The sequence below is a fragment of the Ambystoma mexicanum genome, chromosome 5p, assembly GCF_040938575.1.
Source record: "Ambystoma mexicanum isolate Mex_15411 chromosome 5p, UKY_AmexF1_1, whole genome shotgun sequence".
Lineage (NCBI taxonomy): Eukaryota > Metazoa > Chordata > Amphibia > Caudata > Ambystomatidae > Ambystoma > Ambystoma mexicanum.
In genome coordinates this window covers 812,090,335-812,111,629 of record NC_090930.1, presented here as the reverse complement: position 1 = coordinate 812,111,629, position 21,295 = coordinate 812,090,335, and the positions used below count along the sequence as shown (strand labels likewise).

The window sequence follows — 21,295 nt, the reverse complement described above, 5'->3', positions numbered from 1 at the left end:
TTACGAACAGCCTCCTTGAATACATCATCATCATCACCCCCATCTGCAGGTTTAGGCTTCAAAGCAGCGAATATTCTTTGACCTTCAACCCGCATGGCATTGAGCAACATGGCCTTCTTTCACCCTTCGGCATAGTCCATGCCCCCCGCGGTTTCCAAGTACGCATTGAATAATTGTTCCCATTGCGGCCATGGTATCACAGGGACTGAAGAAATGCTGGTGGGGCGTCACACCCTGCATGCCCGAACCAGTGAGTTCCATCCTCGATCCTCGTCGACAATTATGTTGTGGCTTTACATATAACACAACACGATGTGTGCGTTGATTGCAGGGTTTAATTGCACCATACAAATGAAATATCACAGGTAACAGTTAATCCACTGTCATTAGAGTTCTGCTGTAAACATGGAGTAGTTCCTTCACTACTGGAAAATATTGTCATCAAATTAATGTCAGTCTTAAGTTCCTTTAGGATATATTAAAAAGGGTCAAAACTTTATCCAGGAGCAACACCGGGGAGCGTCCACTTCCTCCGTTGGTCGCTCTCTTCTCTCTTGCTCCTAGCACCGAGCTGCGCACATGCGCATTGCAGTCTTGCGAGGTCATGGCGCCTGCTGTGATCTGGCAAGGCTGTATCACCACAGTTATCTTACTTGGATAATAGGACCTCGAAGTACCTCGAATATCCCCACTTGACCATCAAAACACCTTGAATCTCTGCAGCTGCCTCGAATTTCCCTTGAGGTCCATACTTTGTTGCATGGATATATACAAATATTTGGACAGTCACAAAACTTCGTGAACTCAAGCACACCTCCATGAATATCAGAATGAATGTTTAAGAGGCCTGTGAACTTCGTATATCACTATTTTTAAGCAATTGGCAGCTTTCATCAAGTGGGTAGAAATAAGACAACATACCTTGTTTCATAGAAGACTCCATGAGGAGACCAAGGATGAAATGGCAAGAATATGTCGGGGATTGGGGTACGGCGTGCATGGATGGTAGCGGGCACCAGACTGAGCCTAGGCAGGCCCGAGTGAAGCAAGGGCCTTGGCAAGGGTTCAGGACCGTTACCGACAATATGTGCACCCTCAGACTAGGGCTCTGTGCTGGAGAAGGGCTCTGTGCATATTGCGTGAACAAAATGCCTAGTAAAAGAGGCCCTCCACTGTCCCAGGAGCCCAGAGCATGTAAGTTTGGTGACCTAAAAAGAAATCAGCACCCAGGAAGGATCACGGGTGGATGAAAGAACACAAGCAATTACACTGTCAGTTCTTGCCCGTGTTTCCAGTCAACTGATTGGCTGAGTGCCCTTCCCCAAGTACAAATGGTGCACCCTCTGATCTTTCAAAAACTGAGTTAGCCCTACAAATGGATGTTCACCTTCCGCAATGGAGAAAGATGAAACAGAAGATATGATATATGATATGATATGGCATTTTAACGCGTCTAGAAACAAGTGTTTCAAGGCGCGAATGATGATTGTTGCTTTCCCATGGGGCTCACACGAGGAACCTAGAGCCTGATTTTATTAGTTCTATTTCCCATTCCAAATTAACCTATGCAGATTAGTTAACTCCATTGTTCGTATTCTGACAAAGGAAGAGCAATGGCAACTTAGCTGAAATATTATTGTTTGAACAAAAGACAGCTGGGAAATAACTGTTCTTTCTGGCTTGTAATGTCAGGATACAAAATGATACACATCTTGTGGGTAAGGAGTCATTGAGTAGCGCTTGATAGACTCATCAGTTGACTAATCAAACTAAGGGCATCCATGGCACACCAGAACAACCCCAACTCAGCTGGGGGTCCTAGGCCACACCAGCTGGAGAACACTCTGCTGGTTGCACCTATTCCATCACAGGCCAATAAATGGTTATCCAGCAGGCAATTATCAACATGAGGCCTGAGCTTTTAATTTTACACTGTCAAAATGTAGTCAAGTTCTTCGAAATAGCCACAAGGTAACATAATCTTGAGACCTCTTAAAAATATATATATATATATATATATATTTGTGGGGATAGAGTCTTTTTTGGTGTTCTTTTTGCCAGCTCTTGGTGAAAGGTTGTGGAAGAGCATGGGCAAATAAGGGAAGTTTAGTGGAAGTCGAGGGAGAAGCAAGTGCAAATCCTTAGGTGTTGATGGGTGCAGTCCCTAAGTGCCCGATTTATGTGTGCCAGTATATTTCTAGATTGTTTATGGTGATAACACTCGGTATCTTTACATCCACAGAAGAGAACTCAATTTCAATTCAATAACCACAAAGATTTACCAGGAGAGGTGCTTGTCTGCAAGAAGAGGCTGTATGTGTGTTAATCTCACAAGAGGCATAGCTGCCATTCTGTTTTGAAAATAACCCCCATATCATTCTGAGGTATCCAAGACGGATTAATATGACGGGTGACGGGCCATCCAGGATTATGGGGTATACCACCCTAATCCATGGACCGACTGACAGCTAGATAAACGTGTCCACAAGGATGACACTGCCTTCACAGACCGCAACATATCTGAAAGGAGGGGTAACTCCACTTATTTGTAAATTTACAAGCAAAAGCTATTCCCTACGTCTCACTACCAGTAGCACATGGTGGCGCGCCACTTATACATTATCCGTTCACTGTGCACAGGGAGAACAGAAAACTTGCAGCTTACAAGGCACGCCTGAAGATCAACGCACAGGAACGCTCGAGGCTGGAGGAATAGGGGAATGGCCCGCTGAGCCGTATGGCAAATGCTGATAGCTTCTGTTCCAGACATTGGTCCTCATTATGAGTTTGGCAGTCGCCGTGCCTGGTTTGGGTTCCAACCATTTAGACAGATCTTGGTCTAGATGTAATAAATGCGAGTGGCACTTAAAAATTGTATAAATGTTATTACTGTCGACATTAAATCTAGTTATCAATCTAACTTGATTTATTTGTTTATTGCATTTTTTGCGCGGAGTCAGCAAATCAACTCTCATCAGATTTGTGACATCTCGTTCTGCTTTATTCAAAATTGGGGACTTATAGCCTCTACTTTTGAATTTCTGGTAAATTACCTTTTTTATATGTCTTTGCAAACAAAACATTTTCTTCTATGATTTATATTGGAAACGATTTATTGATGATGTTTTTATGATTTGGTCTGATACGGTGGACAATTTGGCAGTCTAGCAGACTATGAGATTGTGCATTCTTTACTAAGGAAGCAGCTACCTGGGTGCTTTCATTCCGGTCGGACAATACTGCCAAGGTTTTCCATGAGGATGCCATGTCAGAGAGGTATGCATTAACCCGTGGCGTGCAACAAGGATCGTGTCTCTCGCCGACTCTTTTTAATATATTGATGTTCACATTGTTTGATCAACTAGACGCAGACGGTACTAGTTATGCTAACTATGTGGATGACACTCAGTGTCTCTTCCCTCTTACTGGCGATTACATCACCGACATCGAGGTCATCAACGCCACTTATAATAAAGTTCATTCATGGATGTTGCACAATGTCCTAGCCTTAAACAACTCCAAAACTGAGAATATGATCCTGGGCACTGCCCCTAAACTGCACAATTTGCATCAGGCCTTCTCTTCCGTCCAAATTGCGGATTGGCTATTAACCACCCTCAAGAAAGTGAGACACTGGGAGTAATCATCGATCAAGAGCTCTCCATAAGGGAACATATCAGTAGCTTAGTGTCAAATTCATCTTATTACATTAAGCTTCTGGCTAAAAGTAGGCAGTTTCCTAAGGCATCTAGCTGCAACACTTTGGCTAGGGCAATTATTGGCAGCCGTCTGGATTATTGTGCCAGTATTTTACTAGGTGTAGGGAAAGGAGAACTCAGCCGGCTACAAATTATCCACAATAACGCAGTGAGGGTGGTGGTAGGGCTACATAAAACTGATCATGTATCAGAACCGTGAAGTTCACTATATTGGCTGCCTATAGTAAAAAGGGTTATGTTTCACACCTTATGCATTGCTCATTCGTTCCTTTTTGGAAACAGTCCTTCTTACTTTTCCGAGGGGTTTCATGCCTTCACATGTTTGTACACGCAGACCAGGATGAACATCTGATTTGATAGGAATCCCACTTTTTTCCTGCCTTTTTGAACATTGATTACAATTGTTCGGATCACAGCACAGTTGTCTGGGTGCATTGGCGTAGCAGTCCTTGCGATACATGGGGCCCACTGCCACATCTTCTGCCGGCGGCCACAAACGTGAAAAATAAATTGTTTCTCTTTGAAGTCACTCTGACTTCAGAAGTACATTATTTCCATTACAGTTTGGTTCAAGTGACTTCAAAAAGTTATTTCTTTTTTAAGTCAGAGAGCTCCGGCTTCCCCCACATGACATGGAGGCTTCCGACTCCTCCTTGCAGGACAGGAACAAGCATTCTGGCTGCATGGATCAGGAATCTGGAGGCCTACCTACAGAGGAGTTCCTCAGAGCAATGCCGGATTTCAAACAGGTAAGAAAATAAATGTATTTTGTGTAAATGTGTATGCATGTATGTAGTTGGGGTCTGTGTATTGTGAAGGCATCATGAAGTAGATACAGACAACTGAGTAGAGTTTTGGGATACAAACCTTTATTAACCAAAGATTGGGGTTAGAAAAAGGCCTAACTTGCCCTGTGCTAAGGTGTGTTTTCCCTACCTAAGTGAAACTAATGATAGTCTGTGTCAGGAAGTCCAAAGCAAATGTCTGTCTGTGTCAAATCATATACTTGCCCACACATCTAACTGTATACAATGTGTAGGGATGACAGCATCAAATGAAAAGTGTTCAAATAAATGTTTGAGCTTCTTCCAGCTATGGGATGGAAAAGGGTTTCCCCTTCCCCAAAGTTCAGGTAGTTTGCATTATCAGATAGGGGTTCCCTTCTCCATGCTTTCAATTCTCTCAAGGTTCTCAAATAAAACAATCTTCCAGATCTCTCAAAGTTCAAACAACACAACTCCTGGGGATGCTGCCCAGCTCTTCTGGCTCGGTCACATTTTACAAAGTTATAGTGTTTAATTCCTTAATTTCAGTTCACCTATATCTTCATTGATTCAATCACAAAAGTGGCTTTCCATTAGGTGGATGCACTCAGTCTAGGCACAGTTGTTGGACCAAATGGTATACCCATTACAGGTCACACAACCGATGCACCTTACTTGGATTAGCTTCATATGCATTGTGTCACAGTTTCAGCTTTTCAATGAGGCTTGACTTAATGTTCATTAACATATCCTTGATACTTTGTTATATCTTGCTTTATCACCATTCACTTGTAGCTTTTGCTTACAAAGACCAGTTTAAGCACCCCAGTACACTCTCCTGCTAGGAAACTCAGTCTCTGTTATTGCTCCTTCACACTAGCTGTTATAAGCTTCCCAGAACACTCTCCAGCTAGGAAACAAATCCAGTGCTTCTTGATTCTTGGCAATGCTTGTTTGCCTCTTTATAATGCTCATTACAACCATTAATTCCTTTCAATAATGACCTGCTTCGCTGAAAAAACTCACAAATATTGGCAATGCATTTTTGCCTTTATACTTCTTGAAAATGTTCATTACAACCATTCATTCAGTTCACTGATTACTGGACTTTTAATAATACCCCCTTTAACAGTTCTTGGTCCAATGGATTTGGACCTTTACTTGTTATGCACTTCCCCAGCTTCTGCTGTTCATTCGACACACCCCAGTGTCCCCCTGCCTTCTGGGCAGACTCACCGGTTTCCAGTCATGTGACGGTCGGCTTCTGTATGGCGCTGGAGAATCTCCTTTGGCTCTTTCTGCCTTGCACCACCTTTTCACGGCCTTTGGCACCTCCTCAAAGGACCTTGCTTCACCCTGGAGCACCAGTACGCCCTGTCATTGTGATCCTGCAACTGCAAACTCCCAGGGAGCTTCTATCCACTCCTGGTGTCTCCACAGCTTTCTGCAACGCTGGTTCCACTTCTCCCGGCTTGCTTGCGAGTGTCGACTTGGCTTCTACCCAGTTCCCGCTCCTTCGTTACTGCAGCCTCTACGGGTCTCTGCTTCTCCTCTCGTGTCCCGCTGTGTCCCACAGGGAAACAGAAGTCTCTCTTCTTCCATTGACTCATCGATTTAAAGTTTCCAGCATCAATTACAATGTCAGAAAGACTAGACTGCTCAGTGCCAAACCAACAGTGTTTCTTCTGTGTTTGATGCCTCTACCTCGCTTCAGTACCAAAGTGATGTCTGTGTATGTAAGAGTCATTACAAAGAGGATGTATGGCTCTGTGGTGTCTCTTCCTAGTCAGAGTATCTGATTGATGCCTACTGGGAAGTGAAGTATGGGAAAGATGGGGAAGGAACTGACAGTAACCTGCAAAGGCCTGTGTGGGTATAGAAAATGGGGGATACCATGTCTCACCCAAGAGTGCCTCATCTCCACTCCCCAAGTCTCCTCCACCCAGGTGATCCTCCCTCGCAAATCCACCCCCAAAGTCAGGATCCAAAAGTGACAGCCTTTCCCTGGCCATATGGGAGCAGGATATATTGGGGAAAGAAGTGAGGACACCTCAGATTCCTCACAGTATATGTATATATTATAATATGTGTGAATGGGTGATGCATGGGTGGCTTGCAAGTTTATGGTGAATGGTTGCACAGGTAAATGTATGGGTGGCTGGGTGTGCGTGTGTGTGATTGTATGGTGAATGGTTGCACATGTAAATTTGTGGGTGGCTGGGTGTGCTTATGTGTGATTGTATGGTGAATGGGTGCACATGTAAATGAGTGATTGAATAGTGTGTGAATGTGGGTGTGCTTGTGTTTGATGCCTGGATTACCTACTGGTAATCTTCAGTACTCCTAGCCCTACTCTTCTTCATCCCACTACTTGTGCAGGAGCCACCATGCTTTCCGACAAGGTAGAGGGATGTGGAGGAAATGCCTGGCTTAGTAACCTGTAATCTTCATTACACCTAGTCCAACTCTTCTTTGTCCCAGTATTTACATCTGAGGCAATGTGCCCCATGTGTAAGAGGTAATTCTGGCCTGAGGAGCTGATGTTGGGGATAGCAGGGAGAGCGTGGAGCAGGGGTTGGTTCACTAAATAGTAATGGACATCCATGATAAAGCAGGCCTGATATGTGTTATTATTGACTAAACTGCCAGCTTGGTGCAGCCAGTCTAGTCTTTTCGTCCTGTGGCATGACTTTCTTTTACTGGGCTTCTATAATAAAGTAAGCATGATAAGTGTTATGATCTGTCTAGACGGTGTGAGGAGTCAGGAAGGAAACTCTGACACAGTTAGCCATGTTTTTGATTACAGACTTTTATTAAAATGAAAAGGGTTGGGAACAGGCCCCTCTGACCCTACTCTAGGAGGAATTTCCCTTCCTAAACCAAAACTAAGGATCAGTATGGGTCAGGATACCAAAATCAAAACTGTCCTTGTATCCAAATGTACTTCTCTGACACTTGCACTATAAACTAATCAAAAAGGTGAAAAGGGAAATGTCTTTAACCTTTGATGCCTTTTGAAAAAGTCTTGAAATTATAGGTAGTTCCAACTCAAAAGTTCATCAGGGATAAAGAATCCTTGTTCCAGAGTGTGACTCCCTTCCTCTGGATTCCTCTTTACCACAAACAGTTCTTTATACAACAGTTCCTTGTGTTTTGTTTGGCCCAGAGTGGCACTGTTACTCACCCACAGTTCTATAGTTCCATTCACTTCAGAGATCTGCGGCCAGGACTTTCTCCTATTTGTCCGGCCCACACAGTCCTACTCTCCTTGCTTTGGGCCTCTTGCTTCCAATGACTTCAAAATTGCCCGGAATATTCTCCTGCTGTGGCTTCCTATCGTCATGCACTTGTAATTGCCTGGTATACTTATGAGCCACCTGCTGGCTGCACTTGTGATTTAACTACACTTCACCCTTCACCTCCACAAGGCACTTCTCCCCTTCCCTGCACTTGCACGATCTGAATGACAAAAGGCCTAGTAAGATTGTTATTTTGTCCTCCCTTTGTTTCCCCCTCCTTGTCTTGCTGGGCCTAGAAACACTTGTGTACAGGCACATTATACATCTCATATTATACTCTGCTGCCAGGACTTCTAATCTTCATCCACTTCCACAATTTTACATCCACTTTGTTGAATAATATATCCTCTTGATAAACTATTTGTTTCTCTGTTCCATATATTTGCATTCACATACTGCTAAGGGCTCTGATTTCAATTCCCTTTCCCTTTTTATAAATATTCTCTAAGTCTGCTTTACTATTAATTGCATTTGGTGCGCCCACCGATATGCCCCGTGGTCCCCTCTATCCTTGGCTTGACTCACCGGCTCTTGTTGGCGTTCTCTGGCTCATTCACGGTCACTCAGGGAAGGTACTCTTCCAGCTTTCCCTGAGTGAACGCTTTCTCAGCGTATTTCTTTTTTGTTGTTTACCCTTTGGCTATTCCTCGACAGTTACTACCTCATTTGTTATGCTGTAGTTCCCTATTTTGTTACTAGAGAAATCCATGGATCACCCTTTCTACATAAAACAAAGGAGAATTTGATGCATCCACATATCAACAAGGTTAAATTGTCAACAAAACAAGGTGTTCTCACCGTTTAAGGGCCTGGTTGAAATTGTCAAGCAGCTGTTTTTGTGTTTTACAACAATCTGCTTATCCATCCTCAGAATAATTATAATTCCTGCAGTGTTAAAGACAAGTCTAAAATGTTTGTTACAGAAAACCATCCCCTTTCCCTCCTCCATATAATCTCAAACAATACAAAAGTCACCAACTTTGCCCCTCTCTGCACGCTCACTTCAGATATTAACTAATCAACTTGCCCGGATGTCACTGCCCAAACTTTGATAATGTTTGGCACGTTGGGGATCTTTAATATTGAGAACATTTATTAACTTTGGGATTGGGCTGTACTAGTTCACATGGACCTCGGATTCAAGTAGATGGTTCTCTCGGCATACAACACTGTAAAAAACACCTAAAATAAAATACATGAAAAACAGATAGCAATGATTTGGCCACTGGGATGAACAACCTATTTTCTAGCATACCATTTCAAAACACACAATTATGCACAGGCATCTAAATCAAAAACATTCCGATTGAACTGCTGCAAAATAGTACAACTTTAATCTTTTATGAACATTTTCAGTTGCTCTGACTTAATTAAATAAGAGTCTCAGGTTGAAATTAATTTCTTTATTTCACAATCTTTAAAATGAGGTAAGAATCCCTCTAATTTTCCAATATTTGCAAATGTCAGTTTTCTCAACGCATTATTGGGTGAGGTACTAATCATTCAAGTAGCGATAAAGGCTAACATCACACATTACAGTGGCTCTAAACAGATATTGTTTTATGCTTTAAAGATACTATGATTGAGTAGCCTCGAGAATAAAACCACAAATGTCTGCTGCATTTAATAATCGTGTCCGTACTGGATCGATGACACCCATTTGCCTACATTTGTGCTGTCGAAAATAAACATAGATCCTTAAAATAAACATAGATCCTTAAAATAAAATTCTGAGTAACACAACCTGCCGTGTCCCATTAGCCTAGACATGTGGGTGATCCTATGAATTGGCCATGACTACGCGATTCCTAAAAACATGAATTGATAATTACTTGCTCGGCTAAAAACATATCTATCTCCATGCCATGGCACTGCATTCTCAATCCTAGTATGGATCTACTGGTAATTCCTATGTAGATCCAGGAGATTACCTACAGCTAGTGGGTTCTTGCAGATCCATGTTTTAGAAACATCACCACCCTTTAGCCTTTCACCAAATCACTAAGTTCAACATCTGATGTCAATACGTTTTGGAAGACATACATGAGATGTTTTTCCTTTATAGTGGAGGCCAAAGGACTGCAGTCAAGAGATTTACAACCTTTGATCTCCCAGACGTTGGAAGGGAGGTTGCAAAGTCAAAATGTAAATCAGGGGTAATCTCTCCAAAGGAGATGAGTACTTTAAGCAGTGATTTCTGTTGTTTAAAAATCAAAATAAACAGACATAAGTAGACACTGGGAATTAATCAAATCCTCTCAAAGCAGCCCCACTAGGCAACTGTGAAACGACACAGATGTGCTACTAAGTCTGAATGCGTATAAAGGACTGCAGGGAGTCGGGCGCACAGTGCTGGAAATAAAAACAGAGATTACATTAAATCTGAACGTGGTTTAGGAAGTTTGGTAAATGAGTTAAACAGAGGCGTTGCTAGGGGGTGGTTAAGGGGGCTATAGCCCCTTGTCTTTTGGTTGTAGCCCCGGATAGAATCTCAGGGGCTACAACCAGAAGTGTAGCTAGCCCCCAGTCCGGACAATTCCGACATTAGCCTAGCCCCTAGTCTTTTCCAGACCTAGCAACACCTCTCGAGTTAAATATGAAAGTGATAATAAGAGGAGTAAAACAAGGGATCAAAAATTAAAGGTCAAGCGGAGTCCTCAGCAGCACAGAGATATGGGACCAAATTACAGAAATGTATCACTGTACAAGTGCAATTAGCACTAGTACATACATTGTCATGGTACATTTTCTTTCAATGCATTTTTGCACCGGGCAATGTTTGCAATGTTTGCCCTATTCCTAATCCAAAAATGCATAGAAAGACAATGTATTTGCAGTAGAGCAATTACTGCAGTGCCAACTGCCTTTCCACTGATGCAAGTTTCTGTAATATGGCCCATAAAAGCAATAAGAGTATAGAGGCAACAATGAGAAAGCAATTGAGGCTTAAGTGACCATCCCTACATTTGGGGGTGTACAGGGCTGGTAACGGCAAGCAAACCTGAGCCTTAGGTAGACCCAAGTAAAGCAAAGGCCTCACCCTGGGTTCAGGTCCGTCACTGGCCCTAGTTGCACTTGAACAAGGGCGTGATCAATATTTGCATCCGGGGCTCTCTCCATGTATGAATAGTTTAAATGTATCTTCCATCCATATTGTGCATGCCCAGTCCTGTAAAAAAAGTAAAGATGTCCACAGCCACTGGAAATAGAAAAGGGACAATACCTTTTCTATTTTCATAGCGGCAGCATGGACAGCGAAGGAGTGTGAAAACGCCCCTCGAGTGGGGTGGGCAGGGTGGCAGGTGCAGGATGACCTGGCAGCTGAGGTCAGTTGGGTACAAAGGGTTCAAGAGCTAAGGGGGGCTGAATGGGAAGAAAGTGATGACACCTGGGGAAGGTGATTGTGTTGCTAAGCGAACATGGGCAGTCTGCATCACCAGCCACTTCATTGAGCGCACTTCCCCAGGTGTGAAGGCATAACTGAACAATAAACCTCGAGCTGGGGTGGGGCATTACCTAACGAAGCCCCGGGGCATTAGTAATGCCCTGGGACATTACTGATTCAGTAATGAATCAGTAATGGCCACCCAGCAAGGGGTTTATTGCTTTTAGTATCCCGGCACGTTGTACTAGGATACTGATAGTTTGTAAGTTGTGAATTTGTGCAACTTAGAACAACAAGAAAAAGATGGCCACCATGGATTGAGGAGAAGGGACTATATGTAGTCCCTTCTCCCTTTCCATGGTGGCTGTGCGGATGTCAGAGCTGTGCCAGGAACCTACTGTTCCCGGCGCAGCCAACGGACAAGGAAGGAGAGGTTAAGTGGGGAAGGGTTGGGGGGTGCCCTAATGTGTGGAAAAGGGAGGTGGGATTGGGGAATGCGACGGAACGTGAAAAGCGGGGAAGCACACTTACCTGCAAAACCCGACATGGGAAGATGGCGGTCTCCTGCTCTCAGGAGGCTCAGAGCAGGGCTGTACCATGTGGTAAAGCCCCCACTCTGAGCCTCCCCATTGGCTGTGAGGCCGCACCCCCCCTTTCATGGTACTAATAATAGTTCCAGTGATACCGTGAATCATATATTGTTCTTTCTCATAATTTGTGAAGTCACAAAACACAATACTCCCCATTAGCCTTATCATTCACAGTTGTGCATCTGTAATTCTAGATTCTATAAACAGAAGCCTGATGCTATATTTCAGATTATTAATCATTGCTATTCAGCACTCTTATGCCAGGAATTGTTCCATCAGTGATACATTTTGGATTAGTAGTGAAATATTCTCATGTCACTCGTGATTTGCATCAAGGGTATAGTGTCCCACAAGGTTGTCCTTAGGTGATGCGGTAGCGAGCCCAAAGCCATCGTCCTCCGGGTTGGCTTTCCTACTGTAGATAACCCTGCAGCCATGTTACACTTCTGAAGCAGGGCTCTTGCGCTCTCTCTTCTCTACATTACTAGCTGCAGTTTAGTTGGGGGTCACTTCGGCACGTTCCTTCATCTACGAAGCTAAAAAAGAAAAGAAAAGGTTGACTAGCTGACAGAGACAATTGCAAAGTTTCAAAGACTAGTAAGTGACAGCATTCACTCTCATTAGTCATTGTCCAATGACCCCTGTTCATGATTTAGCACTCAATCTGCCAGCTTTGTATTTGACTTCTCAGTACCGTGTACAGTGAACAAGAGGCCTGCAAAATATTCCCCACAGGCCTTACGGCAGGATTGCCATAAACCAACTGACAGCAAGCAGAATGTCCCTCCCTAAGCACGGTCAACAGTTCTGCAAATCTCTATTATATGTTCAAAGCGGTTTTTTATACATGTAAAATGTTTACAAAATAATATCACATTTTTAAATAATGCTTGATGCCGGATTACTTAAGCCTCTAAGCCTTGTCATTACGGCAGCTTGCAATATACATATACAAGTCTGTAAATGATTTCCTTGTTACAGTATTGTAGTTACATCACTATACATATCTAATGAAAAATGACATCACTGCTGTAGCTGCAATAATTTATTACAGTTATTGTGTGACATCACAATGTCTGCTGCTTGAGCTAGCTCATAGCAGAATTCCAGCTGTCACAGGAGCACTTAATGTCGTTTCTAGCTTTTCAGATTCATTTCTTGAAAAATAAATTTCTGTGATACTTTACAGCCATTAATTATTTAACAACTGCTTATGGCAATATTTTTATTTTGTGTGTGATGGGGTTGAACACAGAAGAGCATGCATCCATCTGCATGGTATTGCTTATTTTAAAGAACAAATGGCTGTTATATGCATTATATAATGTGTTTTACCTTTCCAAGCACCTTCTGTATGCCTCCCTGTAATGCCCAATGTAACTGTTCACTATGTATTCCATCATTCTGTACCAAGTATTTTTGTGGGGCCGCATTCTTGTAACCCTGATTCATGCCTTCTTACATGTCCTTCACAGCGCCTCAATGCCCGAGGGCTGCAGTGTGCTCTATAAATATAAAAATAATTTCTTTTAAAAAAAAATCTACGTTGATTATATGCATCAGCAACCGAAAGTTCTCTTGCACTAGAGTAAGCAAGAGACCATAGAGCTAATTTTTATTGTGGCGTAATGTGAATGGAAGACATGACATCCTTGAGGCGGAGCGGCAGAGCGGAATGCAACTTGTGCTTCCACCACCTCCTTGCACTCCGCTATACAACTGCTCCGGCATTTGCGCCGGTATGGATTTTCATGCTGCTGCAAATGCTGGCGTTCCCTATGGAGTCTGCCTGCTTTATGCACAAGCATAGAGCTGGTGGACCCCCAGCTTTTACAATTACAATTAAACCATAACCCACATGCTTGCATGTTGGGCAGGGCTTAATTTTAATTGTGAGCGCCACAAGGACATGGCTTGGCATGCAAGCATGACAGGCAGCGTTTCCTCACTTTGCACAATGGAGTATAAAAGTGCATGGCAAAATGTGGCATACACACTTTTTGCTCGCACCTACAGCCCAAACTGCTGGACGGTTTTTCACCAAACTTGTGTAATGTGGGGTGAAAATACAGCCCCAGAATGACAGAGATTGAGAGGCCATGCAAGGCCCTATTGACAGAACACAGATGGCTGATGTTGAAACCCATTGGAATACACAGGCCAGTTGAAACTTTGATTTCCAACATGAGGGCTAGTGAATGCGAAAGGTGGGCCCCACTCAACATTACCAAAATGTGAAGGCAAAGGAAAGCGTGTCTTACAATATTAGTACAGCAGAATGTGCCCAATGTCTTTGAAAAAGGCAGTTGTGGGTGAAAAGGCTGTTTTCATAAAATATGAAAAGCTACAATTTCACTTAAACAGATAGCAGCATGTTACACTGACCAATGACGCACAAGACTGTGATCCAGAAATCTAAAGTGTAGCCAAGCACTTTGCATTTGTCACAAAGAAAACACATACTTTTCAACATTCAAAATTACATAATTAAAGAGGAGAGGCCTACTTGTTGTAGAAGTGAACAATAGTTTCCTATGTTAACTGTGACCTGGGTGTAAATAATACGGAAAGTCAGACTCATATTTTTTTATTATTGTATTAAAGAAAGATTTCATTCCTAGACAACAGGCCCAGATGTGATACAGAATGTCTTGTGTAGAATACATATTTTTAATTTAAAATGCCATTCTCTTAGAATTATGTATGTAGCTTGTTGTCCCCACTGAACTGAAAGGTCTGTGCCTCTGAAACTTAGACCTCAAGGCCTTTGAGCTGGACCCACCAGAAGAAGCAGGTCTGGTTTTCAGCTTAAAATGCAATGAAATATTAAGAGTAGATCAGAATTGCGGAGGGTACAGATAAGACAGCCAGCAGAAATGACCCTTCAAGGTCGGGCCAATAACTGTACATTAGCTTTGAACAGAGACTGTTAAAGACACTTAATGACAGGGTGGAATAACATGAACCAGGCAGATGTCCGTGTCATGTGACTGGGGAGAAATTAAACATTTGAGGAGAGGGGGCTGGATGAGAAACTCAGGCGCCCATGTGATGCATTGCCTATGACTAACATTGGACTATGTTTTCCTTTATAAACAAGAGAATTGTCCCAGTGAGCTCATCCAGGACTCATAGTAAAGGGCATAAAAAGCCTGTCAGTTCCATGTGAATATTAACCATGTGTGATGTATAGAATTTGAGTTAGAAAGAAAACCATGATTCTGGCCTTCTCATAATTCTGAGGAAGTGGAAAGTTGGTGAGGTTAAAAGCTATGAAATTCATGTTTGTGAAGTAGCTTATTTTTCACTATTTCAGATCAGGAGTAAATCACAAAAAACAAGGGCTCCACGCAGTTAGGGCGTGCAGAAGTGAAATTAGTATTTCCTGATTTGCCATAAAATGTAGAATTCTAAAATATATATGTCCATGCAGTTATCTGAAAAATAAAGATGGTTGCCATGTATGGAGATTTTAAGAAAACCAAAATTATAAACCAACATGTCATTTTTGAGTGGTGAATTTATCTTCTCCCTTCAGTCTCCATAATCCACACCACCCAACTCCTTGTCTTATCAGCAGGCAGTAGGTGGAATTGGTGGGAGGGGGAGCGAGAGAGGTAGCCAATCCATAATGTGGGAATACAGATAATGTGTAATTGTCATTAGCACTATACAATGTCAATTTCCTATCTGAGAGGGGATTCTAGCGAGGAACAACTAAGCCGAGAGGCAAGGAGAGCTACCAAAACCATTGGGGTACCACCTTACCAGGAGAAAAGATGTCTACCTGTAGAGGCCTTAAACCTTGCAAGGGAGGCAGGGACAGGGAAACCTAGAAGCTAATCGGGCCCAACATTGGAGGAGCCAGATGAGGACTGGGTGCTGGTGACAATCCTTGGCAGAAGCCTTTGACCAGATCAGTGCTTTCCCATGATGAGCCCTGCTGTTTCTTTGAGGGCCCAATAACCAAGGTCTCCCAAGTAAGTAGATTGATTCTGATGAAAACAAAAGTGTGGGGGGATTCTGTCAGCCTTCATCCACTTCATACATAGTGGGTAGCCGGGGAAAGTGTGTAAGCCCTGGCCATATGTGACTCAAAAGATAACAACTAATTCCTCATAGAAAACCCCCCTAGCCATTTAAATTGAATTGTGTTGAGAACCACCTGCCTTAATCCTGTCCATTTAATTGTGGCTGAGGGGGCAAAACTGTGTAGGCCCTTAGCACATTTAATTAAAGTTAATTCAATTAAATCCCTATAGAAAAGATCACAGATTTAGTTGTGTTACAATTAGAAACAAAAACGTTTAATTCTCAGTGTGTTACAGCCAGTAATAGCAATAAAGTAATTGAGTGACCGTATTTTCCTGTAACCCTGACTTCCTTACGGAAGAGGGGTGTCCTTAATCCCACAATAAGAATCCCCAAAAATCTGCATTTAAAGTGAATGTAGTGTGTGCACAACACATTTTCCCATGGAACCGCCTTCCCCTCCCAATCCGCTATACTACCGCCTACCCCTCATTTCGCACATCTCTAAAATCCAACCTCTTCCATTCACCCCCCTAGCATCTTTCAGCTTCCTCTTCTCCATTGAATCCTCCCCCTCCTTCACCTTCTAACCCTCCTCTCCCACTTCAGTCCCCCTCCTTATGCACTTAACCTCACCATTAATGTAAATTGTTCCCTGTACTGTTTTCTGGTTTGATTCAGTGTTATGTATTCCTTGATGTAATTGCTTGTTCCTCATGTAAAGCGCTTCGGCATAAAGCACTATATAAATCTAAATAAATACAAATACAAATAAAAAGGCCACAGCCCTGAATTTCATCTGCATTAGTGCTGAAAAATGATGTTCCCATTGGCTTTATTTCCCCAGACCTCGCCTTTCTAATAAAAAGCCCAAAACGATTTTCCCACTGTATTCCAACTCCCTTTGCCTTGCCTTCAAACCAAAGGGGTCGTATCTAATTGATATCTGTAGGGTCGGGGTTTCGGGTGAAAATAGCATTGGGATAAACTAAGCAATACCTGTGTGTTTTTAAGCAATTCTATCAGTTAATTTGCAAAGAAATCTGATCTAAGTTGTGACTGCAAATCTCTCAATTCTACCTGTGTTGAAGTTACTGAAAGTCTATTAGAAATACATGTTCATCAATGGATGCAAGTAATTTGAAGTTGTGATATTATATTGTGCCACAGAGTCTGTGGCAGCTGTCCTTCTGATTGATTCCGTATTCACGGTAGTAAAAGTTAAACAAATATATATATATCATTTCTATAGACCGGCCAGTTTCCTAGCTTATTGGTGGTACAGAGCGTATCTGTTAAATGGTATTATACAGGTTGGAGGCCTCACTAAAGTTAAATATACTAAGTGCTTTGTTGTGTGCCACTTTACTTCGGGGGGAAAGGAACTCCCTGGGTTGAGAGTGGCCGTCCAATAAACCGGGACAGCGAGGAGCGACAGCTTGGTCCTGAAAGCATGCTTTTGCAAATTTAATGTAAATCCATCCAGTTGTTTGTTTTTTTTAAATGGCCAAAAAGTAGGTACAATAAAATAAATAATATCTGCGTCTGGTCCGCGCACTCATTTCCTGATTTGGAGTCAGTGGATGCCTCTAGACCAATCAGAGAGCAGCGTGACATTCACAGACATCATACGCGCCCACTTATTGGTCAATTAAAAACATGAAGTGCGTTAAAACTTTTTAAATGGACGACATGTTGGATTTGGGAACTGTGCCCATAGTCTGCGGACATCGCAATAAAAATAAATAAAAAAACACAACATTGCAGTTGTCAAACTAAAGAAACAATCTCTGGGGATGTGAGGGGTGATGAGGATGTGATGGGATATAGCCAAAAAAAAAAAACACAAATCGGGTGTTTCTTCTTCTACGAAGGCCATGAATATCTCAGATATGCAGGGACATTCTGTGATGTTCAGGGACATCCATGCATATTTCTGCATTACAGGGTCAGTGAAAAGCAGTTTTTGGATGGCTTATAACTTTGGCGCCACTCAATGAAACTGTATGAAATTTTGCATCTGATATGTCATCTGTGATGCCCCGGGTGTTAGTCTTAGCAGTGCACGGTGGTGGCACGAGTTATTGTTTCTTAGCTTGCCATAACTGGTGAATTTCTGGGGGTTTCAGTTTTACTTTAAGCATAACGTTCCTTTAGCAAAGTTTTTTCACTGAATTTCATAGGATTTTATTAGTGCAACTTAACCATAACGTCGCTTTAACAAAGTTTTTTCGCTGAATCCCATATAATTACCATTTCAATCATATGCAAATTAGCGACCTCGAATGGATGAAGGACTGAGTCAAACACTCCTGGATTCGAACCTGTATCCTGCAGGCTGAAAACAGATGTCTAGGACAAATAAGGCCAACAAACAAACATCAGTTCCACTAGTGTCCTATCACCAAATTCCAAGACATAACAGAGGTGGAACCATGCTGCTCTTTGACCCCTCCCTCTGATGCAGTTAATGAATTGACAACACATCACCTTTGATCAGAATGACATTACAGTAACTGACTTTACAGTGCTCTTGCCCATAATGAAATCAAATCATCCTATATCGTCGCCAATGTGTATGAATGCCTATTGTCTCCATTCAGGTGCACAAATACAAAAGTAATGAATGAGGACCGAACACAGCAGGAGCACAGACAGTAGAATTTGAATACATTATTCTACAGAATTTATCAACAAGCATTTTATCGATGCCAAGCAAATTGCATCTCTATATTCCATGCAAAGAATAGAAGTTAAAATATGAGAACTTAGAACATATTGGAGCTAATAGGGACTCATAAACATTGGCAACAATATAGTATGGAGCCTTAAGAAAGGCCTACATGGTCGAAACACGTGTCGGCTCAAACTTCATATAACCGGACGTCACTAATAAAGAAGTTTGGATCAAGATTTAACCAGCACTGTCAAAATCATTAGCTAAAACAGGATTTACGCGCATGTTTGAAGCAACCACTCACTAGCAATCACATTTTCTTGGGTGACTTAGGGCATAGTCACACAGCTTGTCTTCCACGCTGACTCCTGGAACTAGTCAATTAACCATAGGGCAGGGCAAAGGAATTACATCTGCTAGTGCAGCACCATAAGTGCCCATTTGCCCACCCTTCTACGTTAATACTGAGTGTAGGAATATAAAATAAGCCAATGAAGTGAACCCCAGCAGCAGCACAGGGTTTGAAGTTGAAATCCCACATCAAATTATGCACATGCTGTCAATTACTATGCCTAGAATATATATATATAGCTAATCGCAAAAATGCAATTGATTGAACTTTAAAAAAATCTTTGCACCAAATCCTGTATTTTCTTGCAAGCTGGGCCAGAAAACAAAAAACACGGATTTACATCTGAATACTGAAAAGGAGAAGCACGTCTTCTCATTTCTGCCAATTGTCTCTGACAGTATTTGTCAACTGCCCCGTTTCTTTACGTCTGTGCATTTACAACTTTACTCATCTGCACCTGTGCATTTTTTTAAACGGGGGTCAAGCAGTGGTCGTGAGTGGTCGGGAGCGCTGCTCCTATACTTCTTTTAATTAAGTTTTACAGTTCCTATACTTTTATTTTAAAACGGTTTCGTTTTAACAAATAAACATGTAGGAAGAAGTTGAAAATTGCCCTTTCAGTGGGAACGTTCCCCTAAACAGCAGGCGCATGTGTTTGGGGGGATTGTATTGTGCGTGGGAGGAGGCGTGGCATGGGGTTTGTGGGGAGCGGTGTAGGCCAGTAGGGAACATAGTTCCACTATTTCTTTCCGTACACTTCGACCACTGGGGTAAAGCGCTCGTACGTCTCTCTCTTTTCTTTTTTCTCTTAGCCCCCTTGCCATTCTTTGCTTCTTTTTTGTGTTCCCTAAAAATGAGTGAAATCAATGTAAATGCACAGATGCAAATGCTTCGATGTAAAAACACGTTACCTTTGACAAGATTTTATGCAAGATAAAAGAGTCGTAATACAAGACAATATTAACTGAATCAGTTTTACATGCATTAAAACAAATGTTAATAGATTTATTATCTGCTTTGTAAAATCACTTTTTGTATCAGTCTTTTATATTTTGCAATTTTTCGAGAGTTGGATTCTGAAATAGAAGCAGCGATTTAATGTATAGATGTGTACATTGAGAGTATTAACAATAGGTATTTTCCACCCGAGGGTTCTAGTGATACTAAAAACAATGAGGATGAGGCTTGAGTTACCAATGATGTCACCTGGCATTCTGACATGGCTAGCACCCCCTTGTTAATATCTACCCAGCTCTTGACCTGTTGCCATGCACCAATAGTGCAGGTGGTGGAGAAGCGACTCATGGGACAATAATAGACAAGAATATGTGCTGCCCTGCTAGGCTCTCTATATTTCTCTCATGTGTCTCTCCTGTCCCCCAAAAACATAGATTACCTCCTCCCAACCTTCATCACTCCCTCTCACATCTGTCCCACATACCCCACATTTTATTTAAATTACCTGATGTCTTGTGTGAGAAACCTGAAGGTGTCTCCCTGACTAAACCCCAGGGATCTGTCATCCAGGTGGCCAGGACATGCCTATTGCTATTGGATCCATTTCCTGGGGGTGGACCAGTGAGGGAGGATCACCTGGATTGGGGGGTCCTGAGGGAGTGGGAGTGGGACACTGATGGGTGAGACACGGTATCCCCCTTCCTTCAAAACCTTTTCCCTATCCTACCACATAGGACATTCAAAACCACTTCCCCCCCACCTTTTCCGACACAAACACTTTCACATGACACACCAGAGAATGGACTAACACCAGAACCGTTTACCTGACATGTCCCAATACAAGGGTCAGGCAAAGACAGGCAATTGATCAGAATCACACACACCTGACGGCCCTTTTCCCTTCCACACAGGGATAAAAGGTGGAGCAAGAGAGCACAATACGAGAAAGGCAGACCGCACGACGAGACAGCTATCCAGGTCCGGCAGTTCAAGAGGAAGAGAAAGGTGGTGAATAACGAGAGTCTGACTAAGAGAACCACGATCTTGCCCTTTCCGACGCAGACCAGCGAAATCTATGCAGAGGGAATCCTAAGACCGAGCACAATAGCCCAAGTCTGCTGCAAAGGTCAACCATACACGGAGCATGTCGGCGCTGATGAGCATTAGCAAGGAAAACTCCTGCTATTGTGGTACCGGCCTTGACTCCAGTTACGAAGAAAGGCAAGCAGTTCATCACAGCTGGTGAGTCGAGGGAAGAGCCGATAAGAGCCGGGCTGTGGTTGATGAAAGACACAATGTGCCAAAATTAACTAAGTTGAAAAGAACTGTAAAGTGGTGAGGGGAGAACAGCTGCATAGGGAACAGGCATCACGTGGGTGCTAACTCAAAAGACTCTGGTTGATTCCTGTGTGAATGAAAACTGCAGAAACCAGAAGGCCAGAGGAGAGCCGCCAGGTTAGGTCAAAGTGGTCATACAGGAGGTCAAGCAAAATCCTTGTACAGTCGAAAGCCTTTGAGCT

General features: G+C 42.6%; 1 protein-coding gene across 4 annotated transcripts in view; it reads right to left on the bottom strand.

Annotated features, from left to right (window-relative positions):
• Positions 1-9,170: 9,170 nt before the first annotated feature.
• BBS9 (Bardet-Biedl syndrome 9) overlaps positions 9,171-21,295 on the bottom strand; it is a 3,505,410-nt gene continuing 3,493,285 nt past the window's right edge. For all 4 annotated transcript variants that reach the window (XM_069613236.1, XM_069613237.1, XM_069613239.1 and 1 more), the window contains one exon: positions 9,171-12,293. In XM_069613236.1, the coding sequence (XP_069469337.1) occupies positions 12,286-12,293 (8 nt within the window). In that variant the 3' untranslated portion in view covers positions 9,171-12,285. The remainder of the gene's footprint in view (positions 12,294-21,295) is intronic.